Raw genomic sequence first — 19,337 nt, 5'->3', positions numbered from 1 at the left:
GTGAGGACAGGTGGCCAAGGGACACAGGGCAACAGGACTCCTGCCCTCTCGCAGGGCCCATAGCTGCCCACAGCTTCCCATAGCTGCCTACATACTTGCCATAGTTGCCAGCCTGCTACCTGCAGGCGGTTGGCGGTGACAAGGACAGGAGGCCACTGGGGTCTGAGGGTTCATTCTTTTGAAATGAGTGTTCCTGTCGTGTTTGACCAGACCTGTAAAATTAACAGAGTGCCCCGTAAACGTGGAAATATGAAGCCTCCGTGGCGGGCTGCAAGGCTCGGCTGCTAGATGGGGCAGTCCGGGGGGTTGTAGGTCCTCATTGGGACATCAGCGACGGGCTGCAAGGAGTACCATCCGGGACAGCGGACGGTACTCCTTGCAGCCCGTCGCTGACGGAGACTTCATATTTCCACGTTTACGGGGCACTCTGTTAATTTTCCAGGTCTGGTCAAACACGACAGGAACACTCAACTGACGTCCTGCCGCGCACGGAGGCTTCATATTTCCACGTTTACGGGGCACTCTGTTAATTTTACAGGTCTGGTCAAACACGACAGGAACACTCAACTGACGTCCTGCCGCGCAATCTTGCCTTCAAAGCCTCACAGGCTCTTGATGTATCCCTTCAGGTACATTCGATCTTCCATGAGGCTTAGTAACTGATGCCGATGGACCGCACCTTCCCTGGAAAGAAGGCCTTAACTCAGGCAATAGTAATGTATATAGTCTGAAGATGATCCCGGTATATTATTGGAGATAGGGATCGAAACGTCACGTCGACTGTGTTAACAGTACTGCATTTTCTCTCTTGTATTAATTTTTGCAGTTACTGTTAGGTTTAGCTTACATAAGAGTTGCATTGTTTTGTAAGCATCCTTTCGCTCCACTCTGTTTGCCTATCATTTTCCCCATGTACTGTCTTCACCCCTTCCTTACTTGGTACAGGCTTGTGCCCAGTTTGTGATCTGTGTTCCCTTTCATTACTTGATTCTTTAATTTATCTCCAAAATAAAATTCCTCTGTCCGGCTGGACATTGGATAGAAAACATAGTTCTTATCTAAGTCTATGCTTATTACTCTCAACCGTATTCGTATGAGTTTAGGACCTTTGTTTTCTTGAATAAGCTTTCTTATAAGTGGCATTTTGAGAAATGTGATTTAAAATCCTACTTTACCATTAAAAAGGGTTTTAAATTACAATTCTTTAGACACCAAACTAAACATTCCTACCTGTCCCCAATTGAAAGTGATCACTTATTAAATGTAATAAGTTAACCCAATGTTACCATATGAGAAAGCCAGGAAATGCAGTAGGGAACAAGCATTAGCAAAGCTGATAGGTCTCGCCGATGCAAGAGCTATAGGCTTTGACAATGTGTTTTAGCCATGTTGTACACCAGCATGGCTGCTGTTCAGCATGGCTAAAAGGTAGTGGCATAAAGGAGAGTAGCATGGTGTAGAGTGTTGTGGAGTGTACTCAAGTGGCCTAATGTTATGGAGTGGCATAGACTGGAGTGGCATATGGTGTTGTGGAGTGCCAGAGAGGGAGTAGAATGGCACAGAGTGCAAAGGCGTAGAGTGTCAGAGTTGAATAGAGTTGTATAGTGAAGCAGCATAGTGCGTCGGAGAGCAGAGTGAAGTAAAGAAACGTGGAGTGGCGTTGAGGGAGATGAGTAGCGTTGAGGGAGAAAAGTGGCAAAGAGTAGAGTGATTTAGATTGTTGTTGAGTGGAGTAGTGCAGAAGAGTAGATAGGCAAAGAGTGGAATAGAGTGCTGTGAAATGCTGTGGAGTGGCACACAGTAGCATACAGTGGACTGAAGGAATTTTAATAGTGTGTCGTAATATATAGTGGAGTAAAGTGGCATGGAGTGGTGCAGAGATAGTTGCGTAGAACATCAGAGTAGAGCAGTATCAGAGTGGCGTGGAGTGTCATAGGGTGAAGGAGAGTGTCAGTTTTGAGGGGCATAGAGCAGAGGGGCGTACAGTGTCGTAGAGTGTAGTGGCATAGCGTGGAGTACTGTAGAGTGGAATGTTGTAGAGAGCTGGCCCGTAGAGTCCAGAGCCGTAGAGTGAAGCAGAGTAGAGAGGCATACAATGAAGTGGCAAACAGTGGAGCGGCATGTAATAGACTAAAGTAGCATAGAGTGAAGCAGAGTAGAGTGGCGTAGAGTCAGTGGTGAAGAGTAGATTGTTTAACAACAGAGTGAAGAGGTGTGGACTCGAGTACAACAGGGTAGAGTGGAGTGGTGCAGGGTAGACTGCAGTAGTGTAGAATGACAGTAGAAAGGCGTAGAGCACACTGGTGCAAAGTAGATTAGAGTGGCATAGAGTGGAGTGATGCAGAGAAAAGGGATGAAGAGTAAAGTGGTGCATAGTACAGTTGCATGGAGTGCAGTGTTGCAGGATAGAGTGGCGTAGGGTTTAGTGGCAAAGGTAGCAGTGCTGCCTAGTAGAGTCAGTGGTATAGTGTAAAGTGGCGTTGACTGCACTGGTGTAGAGTGCTATTGCGTAGAGTGGTGTGAAGTAGAGTATAGAGGTGCAGAGTAGAATAGAGTGGCGTAAAGTGGAGTGATGTACGCTGTGATGGTGTAGAGCAGTTGGCATAGAGAGCAGTAGAGTACTGTTGTACAGTATAGTGGAGTAGAGTGTAGTGGCGTGGAGTACAGTGGTGCAGAGTAGAATGGTGCAGGGTAGAGTGCAGTTGCGTAGAGTGCAGTGGAATAAAGCAGCGTCAAGTGCAGTGTTGTTAAGTACAGTGCCGCAGAGTAGATTGGAGTGGCATATAGTGGATTGGCGTAGAGTGCAGTGGTATAGAGTGGAGGGATGCAGAGTTGAGTGGCACAGAGTGTAGTGCTGTACAGCGCTGTACAGCGCATTGACAGTGCAGTCGAGTAGAGTGCCGTCGAGTGCAGCTTCGTAGAGTGTTGCAGAGTAGAAAATAGATTGACCTAGCGTGCCATGACGTAGAGTGCAATGGTGTACAGTAGAGTAGCATAGAGGGTCGTGGCATGGCATTTTGTAGAGTAAAGTATAGTGGAATAGAGTGCAGTGTTGAAAAGCAGGCTGGTGTAGAGTGCAGTGGGTTAGAATAGAGTGACATAGAACGTAGGAGTGGATTGGCGCAGCAAAGATTGCAGTGGCCGAAAGTGGAGTGGAGTGGCGCGCCATAGAATGCAGTGGCATAGATTAAAGTGACAGAGTGCAATAGTGTACAGTGTGGCAGAGTATAGTGGTGCAGAGTATAGTGGTGCAGAGTGCAGTGGTGCAGAGTGCAGTGGTGCCGAGTGCAGTGGTGCCGAGTGCAGTGGTGCCGAGTGCAGTGGTGCCGAGTGCAGTGGTGCCGAGTGCAGTGGTGCCGAGTGCAGTGGTGCCGAGTGCAGTGGTGCCGAGTGCAGTGGTGCAGAGTGCAGTGGTGTGAGGCAGATTGGCATAGAGTGTAGTGGTGTAGAATGCATTGGTTTTAGGTAAAGTGGTGTAGACTGCAGTGGTGAAAAGTGCAGTGGTTAGACTAGAGTGGTGCAGAGTAGAGTGAAATGGCGTAGAGCTGATTGGTGTAGAGTAGCACTGTTTACCAGTGGTTAAGAGCACAGAGTCCTAAGCCTAACAAACACAAGATCAGCAAAAACGGAGGATCAAAGCAAAATGTTTGGGGGGGGGAGGACCTTCTGAAGGGTGACAGGCTAACAGTCAAGAATGCACTTGGAGCCTCTCAGTGTATCACGGTTCATTTCATTTTGATGAAACAATAGAAGTATACCACTCCAAATTCTGACATATGCCCAAGATGTAACATAAAAGAATTACAAAGTAGAGAAAGTGGAACTGCTACTACGAATTTCGTACTTCCCCTACGCTCGTTCCTTAGACAAACTTCTGAATTACATAAAACACACAGAAAGCACTGAAAGAAATTAAATCGTAGGTCTAACATACTGCACCTTTGAACATGCAAAACATGCAGGAAGATGCAGAGTTGACAAGACAGCAACCAAAGACAGGTATGAATACACACTGTAGCAGCTTGCATGATATGCGGAGACTTAGATAAATAGGACTTGATTACTTGGGGGACAAGGGGGTCTGGCTTTCATCATCAATGCGTGCAAGTTAAAAAAAAAACTCACATTTAAGTCCAGCATTCAAGAATCTAACAAATAGAGCACGATAAGACTCTTTGATCCTTACCATACGATGATCCAAAACTCCATAAAGCAGAGGAGAATGGTGGTTGTCCTGGCTGTATAGATTCTTACTCACAACCTGGATGTGAGCCTGTTGCCTCATCTGCTCTGCTGACTTCATCCCAAAACAGATGTGGCTTCTGAAAGGGACAAACAAGGACAGATTAGCTAAACATCTGCATAGCTTACAACACCATTTACTAGAACATCACATATTTGACAGTCATTGCTACAAAACAGGGAATTGGTCCTTCGGTGAACATGTTGGATTACCCCTTTCTTCCATTACTTTCCACTCACCTCTAGAGTTACATATCTGATCACTCCTTCCTCAAAACCATGTATATTCAACTGCAATCAAGCATCCCAGTCTTCCTGATGAATAGGGATAGTATCCTTCTTCCCATGGATAAAGTACAGTAACCCCAAAGGTGCTTTTAGATTCCCTCCTCCTCTCTTATCAGTAGGTCTCCCATTCCAGAAGGTCAAGAAAGGTTTTCCTGCAAAGTAAACAACTGTCTTCCCCCCACAGTTACGTATGGCACTGCCTTCTTCCAAGAGTTGGTACAGCAGATTCACATCACTGCTGATGGCAGTTATTACAATTTGCCATTTTGGGTGGTTAACTTTAACATACAGGATAGTTACAAATGTAATAGCCATACGCAGAGTCTGACTGTGGGGATGATATTTTGGGCCTGTATGACTATAATCCTTGTAAGGGTGAACAACTAAAGTCACTAAAAAACCTGAGCTCAACCCCTTGGTAGCCATGGCAAAAAGAAGGCAGGCTTGACAGAGGCAATGTGTAAAGTATTTGTGCAGTTCTAAAACAGTAATAAAGTTATGAGGCAAAGCAATAAAAAATCCTTAATTTAATTACAAAAATGGAGTACAATTTAATAAGTAAAATGACCCCAAAATGACAACAAAAAAAAATAATGAGAGCCAGAGATAGGACTGTGTAAAGTGTTAAGTAGAAACAGCGCCTTTAAGTAAAAAGTGCTGATAATGGCCGTGGTAGCCCAGGACCTAGGTGCAATTTGACACAGACTGCGGTGAAGCGCCGGTCATATATACCAACCAGGTTCATCCTGGTCAAAGGTTGTATCTTCTGACTTTGGTCCTTTACATCCCAAACCATCACAGGAGTACCATTCTAACCCTCTTGCCCGGACCTCAGGGGAAGTAATTTGAGACTAGTAGGGTGACAGGCAGAGGCCACAGTAAGCTCCAATCTAGATTCAGTTGTCACTGATCAGCTAGGCATTGCAGGAAAAGGCATTTGTAGCTGGTTGTGCCTCTGTAGCTTTAACAGGAGGTCAGCCTAATGAACCTTGGAAGCCACTTCTTTGTTCTGAATACAAGAGCAAGAGCAGATCCAATCCTTTAGGGCTCCTCTCAGGTCTCAGACAGCAGATTCAGTTTTCTTCTGATCTTTACAGGTCCAAGAGTGCTCTGAAGTAGGTGCCTGGAGATGCCATATTTATGCGTGACACAAGCTTGTGGGTGAGAATGACGCGTGATGATGCCCTAACCAATGGGGTAAAGATACTCCGGGATAATCCTACACATTATTGGCATTTTTACAATAGATGAAGTCTTTGGCCACACTGAAATGAGGGCTAGGTGTATGCATGGGGAGTGTACTATGGTAATTCTGGTGTACTCTCACATCTAACACTAAAAACCAGGTTCAGGTAGTCGTTGTAGCAAACAAACTCAGAGACAGAAGTCTAATAAAAGTCAAACAGAGCTTTCAACACAAAGTTTTGGCTTTATGTTATCCTTTGAAGTGCATGACAACAACAAGGTTCCAGAGGGTCTACACAAGAAGGTGTGAGCCTGCGGTAGCCAGAAAACTAGTCAGAAACAAAAGGCCCTAGACTGACTTACACAAAAATTCACTGAGACAACTCAGTGGATGGTCAAAAGTACCCATCAGTCACCACTCAAAACCGCCCTTCATCATTTGGGATTTTTTTGAAACCATCTATGCAAGTTGATGATACTCAAAACCCTTTGAAGTGCACCTCAAATGTTAAATGTAAACTCAGCAAATCTGTTAAACAGGCTGTGACACTATAATGTTAAAAGAGTCTCACTGCGATTGAGGCCTGACCGACTGACTGGCAGGAGAAAAAAAGGGCCCTGTTCAAGTGTCAGCTAATGTTTGCCTGTGACTGGGTAGGCAGCTTGAAGTGTGCTCCAAGTGTCATATGAAAAACCTCAGCAGACCTGTCAAGCAGGATGTAGCATTAAAGCAGGACTTGATACTTTAAAGTTCAAAAGGATCCTCCAAGTCTCCTATGCATATTCTATTAGGTTCATAAGGTCAACTCTGCCCCTTGAAGCCTACCTTCACACCTCACCACAGCTGCCAGGTGACAGCTGTAAAGCAATGGAAGGCTTTAGAAGCTTCAGCAGGTAAAGGGTAACTTTTCTAAAGTATATTTTCTGTAATAGACAAAACTCGACAGTATATTGGATTTTGTTCAACAATTAATAAGAGTCTCCGGAATATTTCTCTAGCTGTTTCCTATGAACATATATGAAAGCTAATATTGTGCCCCAATGGTTTACAATGAAACAGCTAACCCTGCAACAACGAAAATAGCCTTTTGGACCTTTTCACTGTGAGGACATGTTTATCAATAAACGTTTACATGTCCTACTCAAATACCAGCCTTAATGGCCAGTAAGGCCCAGTTAGGGTTGACTTAATATTTTAAGAAGGGTTTAGGCCTGTCAAACCGTGTTATTGTGACCAATCACATTTGCATTTTAAAACTGCACAAGCAGGCTACTGGTGCAGGCCTGCATTCCTGCTTGCATTGTCACTGAAGTGGGCGTCACAATGAATGCTCAAGTCCAATGGCGACAGTTAACTTACAAGGCCTGGGTAATACGTGGGTATCATATACTTAGAACTTATAGGCAAGTCCATTATGCCAATCAGGGGTATGCCAATTTCATCATGTTAAAAGGATGAGGAGCACAAGCACTTTACCACTGGTTAGCACTTTAAAGTGCACACAGTTCAATTGTCAGCAGAAAATCAGATTCAGCAAAAAAGACAGAAAGTCTGGGGGTGACCCTGCAGAACGTGCAAATTTCCAAAACGTTGGAAACACAGGAACTAGGGAACGGCTGTGATCTCACTGAAATATCAACTGCCTGCACTTTTAGCTTTGAAGTTTAGAGAATAGTCAAGTTGAACAGAAACAAAGGGTTTAGCGGGCTTAAGTTTTCGAGTTAGTCAGCACATCATTTGATCTTGTGGGCCATAGGTTTATGAATCAGAAACTAACAGAGACAAAAATCAGGAGTAACATTCTGAAGTGGTTCCAATCCCAATCTTCCTAGGTGGGTGATTCCAGACATACATTCCTTGTTTCAGGTTTGAAAAGATGCTGTAGAACGTGCACCGTGATATGCTGCTAGGTTCTTTCCCATCATCCATTTTCTTGAATATCTTTGTTCATCTGCTCTCAGATGATTAGATTAGATCTTCAGTTGCAGGGTGTTGTCCTGCATGAATGAAACTCTGCTCATTATACAGCTCGACATGGAAGCACCCTTAACATCTACAAGACTGAGAGATTATCTTGCAACCATACAACACTGCACAGCAATAACAATGTTACGTAATGCATGTCTAGTTACTCTAACTCTTCTGTGTTGGGGGGCTGGGAAGGAATGGAGGCATGCAGTTAAGATAGGATATTGTAGGAAAATACCAGATTACATCTAAGCCCAACGCCTGCTTTTTATTGTTACAGGGTCAAGCAGCACTGCTTAGTAAGGGGCAGTAGGTCTAGTGTCTGGGCAAACAGGTGTAAAAAGAAGCCATTCAGAATGTAGGGACTGAAGATCAGTAATTCAGAGAGAAATATATCCACGGCCTCTCGTGTAGGTAGCCGCTCATTTGGCAAATTGACAGTAGAAATGCGGGAAATGTGTAATTAAGGCTTGGAGAGCAAAATTGCTTGTAGAAAATGAATGATTCAGAAATGCAGTTGTTTAGGCACATGGGCACGGCACGTACCTTTTTGCTGAGGAAGTCTACAAAGCATCTCATGGGGTCAGGCAAACAGGCCTCACACAGAAATTAATGCAACAGGAGCAGATCTATACCTAGCAGTGGGAGGAGTGAAGACAATAAGTTCACACCAGAGACAGACTCTTCAGGGGTAGCAATGTGGCTGAGGCACACAGCTACTAGACAGTCCTCCGTCCACTATTAATGGGGAATTTGGGCAGCAGTAGCAGGCTTTCAATGTTGGGAGGCTCACTCCTCAAAACGCAAAGGCTCTGGACTCTGAACCACTTCCACCACTCTGGGTTGGAAGATACCAGAGCCACTCCCCTCAGGGTCACTCCCCAATGCTCTCCAGACCCTCTGGAATCCACCAAAAGGTCTGCCTCCAATGTGAGCTCCCTGGGCTCAGAGAACTCACTCCGCAACAGGTGTTGGCATAGCTCTGGAAAACAGGGACTTACAATATGCTGTCCCACAATTGGATCACACAGCCCCCCACACTGGTTAACCAAGCTATCCTTCACCTCACCATCCAGTGCTTCGCACATGTACTCCACACCACTCTATTGAGACTGGCAAGACAGTATCTGACTGTCTGTGTCAATCAACCCACACTCTTCTGGGCAGTCTTCATTGTCACATAGCAGGACTTCAACCTTGGGGGAACCGCTCTCCCTGCACCTCTCATCTAGAGTTAGTAGAGTATCCCTCCCACCACTAGGACCATGAACCCCTGCGCCAGTTTTCCCATTATCCTCAGGGACACTGCTCACTACTGGAGCTACCTCATGTCCTTGGACCTCCTGGTGTATGTTAACCCAGTAGTCAGACGCCACATCTCTGGGGGTGTGTACTACTCCCTCATCACTAGAAAATTTTATTTTGCTGCCACCATCTGAGCTGGATTCCACCTCCAACTCAGCAAAGCTCAATCTCTGAGCTACACACATTTATTGTTGCTGGGCTGAGACACTCATGGCCTCAAGCCTCTCGAGCTCTAAATCAAGCTCCCTCATTCTCAACTCATGCCCCATTTGCATTCTCTTTTCCTCTAGGGCGAATTTCCTATTCTCCAACTCTAATTGTCCACTCAACTTGAGCTTGGCCAGCTCCATTTCATGCATCCTACATCTCTCTCTGACCTCCAGCTCTTCTGGGAACAGACTTTGGCCAGAAACACTGCTAACTGCTGGGGAAGGTGCTTTCCTCCCTCCTGGGCCCAATGGCCCTTTCAGCTGCATTACATTGTAGCATTGAAGTTTCTCCTCTCCTCCATTAAAATCAACAGATGCAATGGATTCTGCTTTCTCCATGAAGGTTAAACTTGGAAAATATTGAAAATACCAGGAAAAATAAATCTACCAAAAGTATGTGGTCGCGTTTTGGTCTGCACTCACTAGTAGTGTTCGCCAATCACTTTACATGAGTCACAAATGCAAGCCAAGAATCCCACCACTGCCACTAATGTTAGATTTGGGGGTCTCTAGTTGGCACAGGTAGGTACTTGTGACAAAAAGGGACCCTTGCCTCTAGTCAGGGTAAGGGGTACACTCCTAAAATAACCCCTGCTCATCCCCTTGGTAGCTTGGCATGAGCAGACAGGCTTATCTCAGAGGCAGTGTGTAAAGCATTTGTGAACACATACAGTAATCAGGTGACAACCCTACAGATGGACACCACACAAGTTGTATATTAAAAATAAGTATTCTTTATATAGATTTAACACAAGACCACAAACGACAAAAATCCACAGTACTGTACTTAAAATGGTAGGTTTAGCTTAGTTCTCTTTAGATCTTAAAATTCGACACTTTCAGTCTCGCTTCTCTGTGGATTGAGGCGCTTTTCTTGATGCGGTGCAATACAACAGTGTAACAGGCGCTGAAGAAATGGGCAGGATGCAAGTTCTCGTTAAAGAGGGTTTTATTGATGCAAACAAGAAATCGGTGCAAGTCTTCCTGGAAGGGACATTCGTCGAGGTGACCGGCTTCTATCCGACCGTCGGCTTATAGGCTTGATCGTCTCGCTTCTCCTATACCCTTCGGGGCTTCTCCGGGGTGGAGCCTCGTCGACGTCCGTCTTGCCTCTCAGTGGAAACAAACAAGACAAGTTGTCAGGGAAGTGTCCGTACTATATACAAGTGTCAAGGGGAAGGGAGTGAGGAAGCAAACCCGTGTCACACACTCTGGACGTCTGTCTAGTGAAGGGAATCGGTGAAAAGGGATAGGGTTACCGGGATAGGGAATACCAAGGATTACGCTGTAGACCCGCCCTTTCTTCCAACCCAGCCCCTGACCTTGCTTCGTACCTGGGCTAGCCACACACCTCCCCCGGGTGTGTGGCAGGGCGGCTTGTGGAGATGTTGGCCTCCGGGCGTACACTCCCGTCTCAGGCGCCGCTTCTCCTCTGAGCTCTGCTTCCTCCGTTCGTCTTCCTGACTCCACCAAACTCCTCTCGTCGCTCCGCTCCTCTTCCGTCTCTCTCCACACACCAACACTCCGGGTGAACAAGTACACCTGATTCTGCACTTCTTCCGTATTTGACGTCGAAGCGTCCTCGGTTAGGCCCGCCCACTCTTCATTTGACTGAGAGTTAACGGGCCAGTGTATTCCATCCTCGTCCGGCAATCCTATTCCGTAGTCAGCCTCGGCAATGTCGTTCTGTGGAGGGTAGAGAAGGGGGGGGGGGGGAGAAGAGTGGTGAAAACCCCTTGAGGGTCCCAAAGTCCTGTTTCAGTGGGGTTCGCCGTTCTGCCTCGTTACAAACAGCTATAGTGGCGACATCCACGATGCAACGGCAGCGGCTGCGACGGCGACACGCTTCTTCCTCATTGCGAGACGCTTCTCTTGATGTGGTGCAATGCGACAGCTACAGCGGCGACATCCACGATGCAACGACAGCGGCTGAGACTGCGACACGCTTCTCCCTCTTGAGTCGTGCTTCCAGCTCCTTGCTACATGCAGTCCCTCAGAAGGCCCAAAACAGCAGCAGGCACTTCCAAAGAACTCTTGGGAAGCTGGGGGTTGAAGTCTGTTGTCCCTGAGACTTCAGCAGGAGGCAAGCTATTCTCTCAAACACTTGGAGATCCTTACATGTTGAATAAAGCGCACAAAGTCCTTTCTCCTTTCTTTGGCTGTCAGGCAACCACTGCAGGCCAATCCCCCAAACAGCACTTCAGCTTAGGGATAGTCTCTCCTCAGTTTCTTCAGGGTCCTCTCCTCAGCAAAGGTTTCTTTTTGTTGTCCAAAAGTGATCTAAAGTTCCTGGGTTTGGGTCCCAATACTTATACCCCTAAATCCCTTGTCCTCGGAGGGCAGAGGGGCCTTTGCCTAGTGCAAACCGGTTCTGGTCAGTCCTGGAGCACTCTGTTTACATGACTCCTTCTTTCCTTTCACAGTGCAGGGCCAAGACATCAGACACACCACAGGAGGTGGAGCCAGCATTGTGGAGGGAAGGCACAGTCCTATTTAGGTCCCAGGTGCAACTCCTCCCTCCCATCTAGATGCAGATCTCTCGATTCACCACTGGGCTGACTCACCCAGTCTCCTGGAATCCCCAGGACCCTGTCACACAAACTCCAGACAAGGAATACACAACATAGCAGAGGCAGGCTTGGACAGTTAGACAAGAAAATACGTACTTTCTAAAAGTGGTATTTTCAAACACAGAATGTTTATTTATTTTTAAAGTTTTACATAGCGCGAACAAGATCCTTACAGATATCAGAACGCTTTACGTAAATATGAGATATGAAGACAAAAAGAATACTTAACAAGGCATTTTGTGCAAATAGAGAACAGTGCAAGTTAACAAAATGTGAATGGGTGGTCGGTTCAGACAATGTAATACAAGGGAGAGATAAAGAGTCACAGTATTTCCACAGATTATATTCATGTGAATTTAGCCAAGAGGATCGATTTGACTTCATTTTTGAAGGATGCCGTGGATGAGATAAGTCTTGTTTCTGGATTCCATCTGGGTGCCATCCCTAAGAAGGAGCGTTTATATGTTTTTTTCTTGTGGAATCTTTGTGGTTTCAAAAGGAGAGTTTCTGCGCTTTTTGTGGATCTTGAGCCTCCTCAAATTGTCAATTTCTGAGCGATGTAGCTGGGCAAATTGTGGTGTAAGGCCTTATGAGTAATGCACGCGATTTTCAGGTGTATTCTGCCTTCGTATGGTAGCCAATTCAGAGATTTTAAGTCAGGAGAGATGTGTGAACATTTTTTTGATCCAGTCATGAGTCTCGCTGCAGCATTAATAGAGGCTCTTAAAGGTGCGGTTGTTGATAAGGGGAGGCCGCAGAGGGCGGCACTTCCACAATCAATCCGAGGGATAACTAGCGCTTGGACTGCAGTCCTAAAGTCGTTGGCTGGGAGGAAGGGTGTCAGCTTCCTCAAGGTATTGATTTAAAAATTAGCTCCCTCCGTTGCATTGCTGATATGATGTTGCATATTGAGGTTGCAGTAGAGGGTTATACCTAAAGATTTTGCTGAGTCTAGAATGATAGGTTTAACGTTGAATGCAGTGAGGTGGTTAAGCCAATCCTGAGCGATGGGGGGTTTGGATGGGGGTGTTATTAGGAGGAATTCTGTTTTTAGAGCATTGAGTTTGAGATGGTTCTCTGCCAGCCATGTCTGTGCGTCCTTAAGTGTTGAGTTGAGAAGTTTGATGTCTTCAGAGGATTGTAGTTAAAGGTAGAGTTGGGTATCGTCCGCATACATGTGAAATTGCACATTAGAGGCTTGAAGCAGTGCGGTGAGTGGATCCATGACTAGATTGAACAGAGTTGGGGATAGGGAGGATCCTTGTGGGACACATAGTGTTACTGGAATGGGCGTGGACAGTGTTGTTAATCTTGAATTTCTGAGTCCGGTTATGAAGGAAGGAGGTAAACCATTTGAGGACTGTCCCTGAAAGACCCATTCTGATATTCAACAGCTCGAGTAAGTTCTCGTGTTTGACCGTGTAGAAAACGGATGAGAGGTCGAGTAGAATGAGGAGGCAGGTACCATTCTGATCAAGAATTTGAAGCGCATCATCAATTATGTGTGTCATAGCTAATTATGTGCTGTGGCCTGCACGGAAGCCTGATTGGTGTCGGTTGAGGAGGTCAAAATGCTCAATGTGTTTTGTCAGTTGGAGGTGAACACATTTTTCTAACAATTTGGCTAAGGTAGGGATATTGGAGATAGGGCGATAGTTATTAAGTTTGGTAGGGTCTGCTGTGGGTTTCTTTAGTATGGGCGATCCTTTTCCCACTTTGAGGAAGTCCGGGATGCATCCTTGTTGAAGTGAACTGTTAATGATTTTGGTCCAGAGCGGGAGAAGCCATGGGATAAAGTTTTTTACAGCGTTTGAGGGTGAAGAGTTGGGATTGAGTTTCTTCAGGTTTCTTTTCCAGGCCTTGGGTTTGGTGGATTGAGCCGGGCTGAGTTTCAAATTTTCATTGATAAAGAATGTGATAATGTAGTGGTCAGACCAATCACAGGGTTGGATTGAGTCGAGTTGGGTGGCATCACCTTTGGAAATGATGAGGTCCAGGATAGAGCCTTTGTCGTGAGTGGGGCTGTTGCAGATTTGGGTGAGGTCTAGGGCGTTGAGGAAGTTTTTGAGACTATTGGCCACCGAGTCGTTGTGATCATTCCAATGCAGGTTGAAATCGGCCAAGGAATATTTGTGTGTTTTGTCGACCCGAGTTTGTTGTGATCATGTCCATAAGGTGTTCAGTGAAGGTGAGGTTGTCTCCTGGTGGGTGGTAGATAATATGCAGAGAGCATACTGGATTACCCTCACTGTTGACGTCGAGGCAGATGTGTTCACAGGAGGAGAATATAGGGGAGACGGCTCTAGTTACTGAGGGGTTGCTCCGGTGAATACATGCTATTCCATCTCCTGTCTTGCCGGTCCGGTCTAATCTGATGATGTGATAGTTAGGGGGTACTAGAATGTCAATGAGTGGGGAGGAAGATTCTGTTAACCAGGTTTCGGTGAGTATGGTCAGGTCGAGGTCAAGTGCGATAATGAGGTTGGCTATGTCAGATGCGTGTCTAGGGGCAGATCTACAATTAAGTAGTGTGCATTTGAGCTGCGGGGTGATGAGGGAGACGGAGGGGTCCAGAGTGAGGGTGACTTTAAGATTATTAGAGATGGTACCTCTATTATTTTGTGTAGGGGGCCTGTGAGGGTTGGAGTGTATAGTAGGGATGGGAAGGTGTGTGGTGGTTGTGTGGGCCATGGAAGCTGTATCATAGGAGTGTAAGAGGGAACCTATGTGGTACCGTGTAAGTGGATTGATGCTTCGAATCAGGTGGGTGGAAGAATTATGGGCAGGAATTGAGGTCCAGTAAGGAGGGTTGTGTTTGTGTGAGCGTGTAGGATGGGTGGAGGGATAAGAGGGTAGTAGGTGGTGAGGGGTGTCTGGGTTGATTCGAAAACAGCTCATTGAAAGTTTGTAGCTCATCTTTAATTTGGAGAAGGGTGGACATAATCTTGTCCAGAGTGGAGTTAGGAACTTTAGTGGTGGGGGTGGTAGAGCGTGGTATAAGTTGAGGAGATTTGGCTCGGTTCAGTGTGAGAACTGATGAAGGCGTGGGGAGAGTATGGGGAGAAAGTGGGAAGAGTGTTGGGTATGTGTTAGGCATGGGTGTAGAGGAAGTTGGGGTGGGTGGTGGAGGAAGAGGAGGTGTGATAAGGAGTTTCAATAGTGGGTACGTGGGTGACTACGGTTATGGGGTGGGGGGGGGGAGGATGTGTCGTTATGAGGCAGTGCCAAGGTAGGGGGGAGGGTGGTATAGGAGATGGGGGGACAAGATGTGAGAGGAGGCGGGGTGGTGATGGAGGAGGGGGGGCTTGGTGTGAGAGGAGGCGGGGTGGTGATGTGAGAGGAAGAGGGGGGACTAGATGTGAGAGGAGGCGGGGTGGTGATGTATTTTATCATTCTGAGTTCAGGCATACTAAGCTCAAATTTCTACCTAGTTCCTTGAGTCAGTTAGGATTATAAAATGTAATAATCTAACTGCCCATTCTGGCCTATGGGGAATAGGTAGCCTTGCAATAGTGAAAAAACTAAAATGGCTGTAATTCACTATTCGGACATGCCACACATCAGGGCTTGTCCTACATTATACTTACAATGCACCTTGCCATTGGGCCTACCATAGGGGTGTCTGATATAAGAAAAGGGAAGGTTTGGGGACTGGCAAGTGAGTGTACTTGCCCAGTCAACATGACAGTACCAGACTGCACACAGGTTCTGCAATTGCAGCCTGAGACACACTTTTACAGGCTGCTTCTGTGGGTGGCACAACCAGTGCTGCAAGCCCACTAGCCACTAATATTGCAGTAGCCCCTGATACCTAATAAAACGCTGTCATTTCCTCTAGGGAAAGCGAGCGCAAACAAGAAGGATTGAGGAAAGCGGTGCCCACATGGTCAGAAAGCGTTTACCGCTGCAACCGATTAGAACACGAACAGCCCAAGCGAGGAATCCCTCAGAGCAGGTATGCCGAGTAGAGCTACGAGTGCCATACTCTCTCCGTCTGTGCATAAAAAGCGCGTAAAATGTTATTCTCATTATTTTCAGGCTGTAATACAAGACTGAAAATTAACTCCCATTTGGTGGAAGCGTAGGATCACGAGCATGATCCAGTAAGGTATGTTAATAACATATGTGCCCCATTCTGGTCGTAAAAAGTGAGCAAGAACAGGTCATGATACCTGCGTTTGTTTTTAGATCCCGAAAAGAAAAGAAACTCAGTCAGAACTAATACCTTACCCTTGACCGACGGCTGCTGGTTCAACAGGTAATATAAGGAATCCGAGTTAAATGTAGTTGGAAGCTAAACAACTGTCAAAAATGTAGCTAAAACAAGTCTTATTTTATACACTTGCAGATATCCCGTATTAAGACAGAGCCCTGATGAGAATCCGTAGAGTTGACATACCGGATTCGAAACCCGTTGGCGTAAAAAGATTAGCCATTTATTGGTTGAATGGACTGAATTAATTAATTTGGAGTCTATTTTTCCTTATTTGAACTGCCTACATTCAGCTGTAGTTCATTGATTTATGATTGTCATCAAGTTTATACTTTTGACTCTGGTCTTTATGGAATTACGGATGATTTTTTCTTCATAGTATGAATATTTGAGTGTATATATATCAGAGCAATTCACTTTGTATAATACAACTAGTTATGTGTATGTGTATGTGTTTGTGTTGTACATAATCGCGAATTGTAAATAATTGTATATAAGGTGTACAAACGATAAGGTGTCCCTTTCATACATCAATACTTTTAAAAAAAGGCAAAAAATAAATAAATAATAAAAGGGTTTGAGTGATATACCCGAACGAACCAGGAAGTCTCTTATGGTTTGTTCCCTCAAAAATAGAGGATTTGAGTAAGTGTGTGGCTGGCAATTTGTGTACTTAGAATTTATATTATTGGTCCAGCTAGCCCCATGTCCCTGGACCTGACTCCCCCATTCTTCAAACGTTAGAGCGGGACACCCCCGCAAGAGTTTTAAGGGCACACGATTAATTCAGGTTGCCTTCTGGCTTTAAGATTAAAACAGGGGGGATATTCTATCCTTCCAAAAAGGAATGGCTGAGAAGGACATCTTATCGTTTAGTGAAGAAAGGATACAGAATCCGATTGCTTCCTCTGCATTTTCGAATGTAGCTTTGAGCTCTTCGGCTCAACAGCAAAACGAATCGGACAAATTAATAAGGCTGAGTAAAAAACACTTACGGACAGAACTGCATGGGCACTTTTTATTAAAACATTTGAGAGGTGGAACTATTCCCTGGGGGTTACAGGTGAAGAATGTCCCTGTGATCTTTACCGAGGACACTGAATACAGAAAAGGATTTCGCTGTATTAATACGAAATGCAGTAGGGACCTGATGGTCCACACGATAGAAACTGCTCAAAGAATCAGCAAAAAGGAACTCGAGGAAATAGAAACATTAACCCAGGCGATAAAAGACAGTCCCACAATTTCTGACGCTAAAGCGCTATTAGAAAAAATCGACAAAGAAATTTCTACATTTAAAGATAACACACTGAATAATAAAATCGCACAATACGAGAGAGACTCTAAGGCATTCACGCTCGAGAAAGCATATCCATTTCTGAAGGACGAGTACTATACTCAGCCTGAGTCAAGGGGAGCATTGCGTAATTATCAGGGGAGGTCCCGATATAGGTTTAAAACCTTTTCCGAAACCTCATCATCATCAGATTCATCGGGCTCTGATACGCGTGGAAACCAAAATAAAAAGCAGGTGTCTTTTTTAGAGAAGGACCAGCAAGGAAAAACCAGATTCAAGGTGCCATGGGAGATGCGGACAAGGAGGAATTTTTACAAATCATAAAGGCGCCATCCACAATAGTCAATCTATCAGACAAAACACTTACAAAAGATGAGGAATCCGTACTAAATCTTGGATTAAAATTTGTACCTCGTCAACAAACAGACTTTACCCAAATGAAGTTAGAGACCATAGAATTTTGTCGCAAAATTCGACTGAGGGCCTTTTTTGCCAATCAGCCACCTATGATAGAAAAAGAAACTACAGGGTTACGTAATAAATCAACCTTCATACCTAGTCAAAAAATTCCTAAACAGGTTTATGCCTTCGAACAAATCATGCTTTCCTCAATTGACAAACTAGAGAAAACTAAAAAATATTTCCAACAAAATATGAGTAAAGGACAGAGAAGTGCACTATATGACTTGAGGAGTGATACGTCGATAGTTGTGAAACAGGCCGATAAAGGCGGAGCTGTAGTCCTTTGGCCAAGAGAACAATATCTTGCTGAAGCCAATACACAGGTGAGCAACACTGTTTGGTATAGAGCCCTAAAGGAAGATCCGGTCAAAAACATTCAGGGACTGATAGCAGATACTGTTAAAATAGGGTTAGATGAAGGCTATGTTGGTGTGAGAGAAGGTGAATTTTTAATCAAAAAATATCCCAGGACTCCAATCCTGTACTTCCTCCCTAAGATCCATAAAAGTCTAAATGAGCCGCCGGGACGACCCATTGTTTCTGGGTGCGATTCCTGCCTGGAACCACTTGCGAAATACGTTGATTTTTTCTTGAAGCCCTTTGTTAGCTCCGTTAATCATATCTCAGAGACACAATGGATTTCCTCGTTAAAGTAGAAGGGACTGATTTTAATCCTGCATCACAATTGCTTGTGACAATGGACGTCACGTCCCTTTATACTCAAATACCCCAGGGAGAGGCATTGGAAGTAATTGAGCTTTATTTAGAAGCTCGTGCCAGACCACATCGAGTCCCTACCAGCTTTATTCTCAAATTGGCAGAAATAGCGTTGCGCAAAAATTACTTCCGATTCAATGAGCAGTTCTTTATGCAGACCAAAGGGACTACTATGGGATGCCCCTATGCTCCTGAGATGGCCATATTAAATATGGCAGAATATGAGAAGAAATTTATTGAAAAGGATAACCCATATTGCAGTCACATTAAGCAATGGCTACGATATATCGACGACGTGTGGCTCCTGTGGCAGGGGAGCCACACGGAGTTGATGAAATTTCATGGATGGCTTAATTCCAAACATCCAGACATTAAATTTTCTATTGAGATCAGTGACACAAGAATGACGTTCCTGGATGTGGAAATCACATGTTCAAATGGGAAGTTGGTCTCCTCTTTATACAAGAAGCAGACTGATAAAAACACAATACTGCACCACCAAAGTGACCACCCCAGGAACTTGAAGGCTAACTTGCCCTATAGCCAACTGCTCCGTATTAGGAGAAACTGCACGGAGCTGTCAGAGTATGAAAGACACGCTGACACATTCTGTCAAGAAATGGAAAGCCGTGGTTATCCGAAAAAACTGTTAAAAAACTCATTCAAGCGGGCACGATGTACACCACGCGAATGTTTGCTACAAACAAAATCAAAGGCTGAACTAGACAGGATGGTCTGTGTCACCACATTTGGGCCTGACACAAACAAATTCAGACAAACCGTGTTAAAAAATTGGGACTTACTAGAAAACCTGGACTGTCCATTTCCCCGTCCGCTTTTTGCGTATCGTAAGAACAGGAGCATCGGACAACATCTTGTC

The 19,337-nt window shown here is 45.2% G+C and overlaps 1 protein-coding gene across 2 annotated transcripts in view; it reads right to left on the bottom strand.

The window, feature by feature from the left end:
• Positions 1-19,337, bottom strand: part of POLR3A (RNA polymerase III subunit A) — a 284,112-nt gene that overhangs the window by 243,035 nt on the left and 21,740 nt on the right. For both annotated transcript variants that reach the window (XM_078642965.1, XM_078642966.1), the window contains exon 2: positions 4,187-4,322. In XM_078642965.1, coding sequence (XP_078499091.1) covers positions 4,187-4,322 — 136 coding nt within the window. The remainder of the gene's footprint in view (positions 1-4,186; positions 4,323-19,337) is intronic.

Source organism: Lissotriton helveticus, chromosome 5_1 (assembly GCF_964261635.1).
Source record: "Lissotriton helveticus chromosome 5_1, aLisHel1.1, whole genome shotgun sequence".
NCBI lineage: Eukaryota > Metazoa > Chordata > Amphibia > Caudata > Salamandridae > Lissotriton > Lissotriton helveticus.
This window is presented reverse-complemented; position numbering and strand designations above follow the sequence as displayed.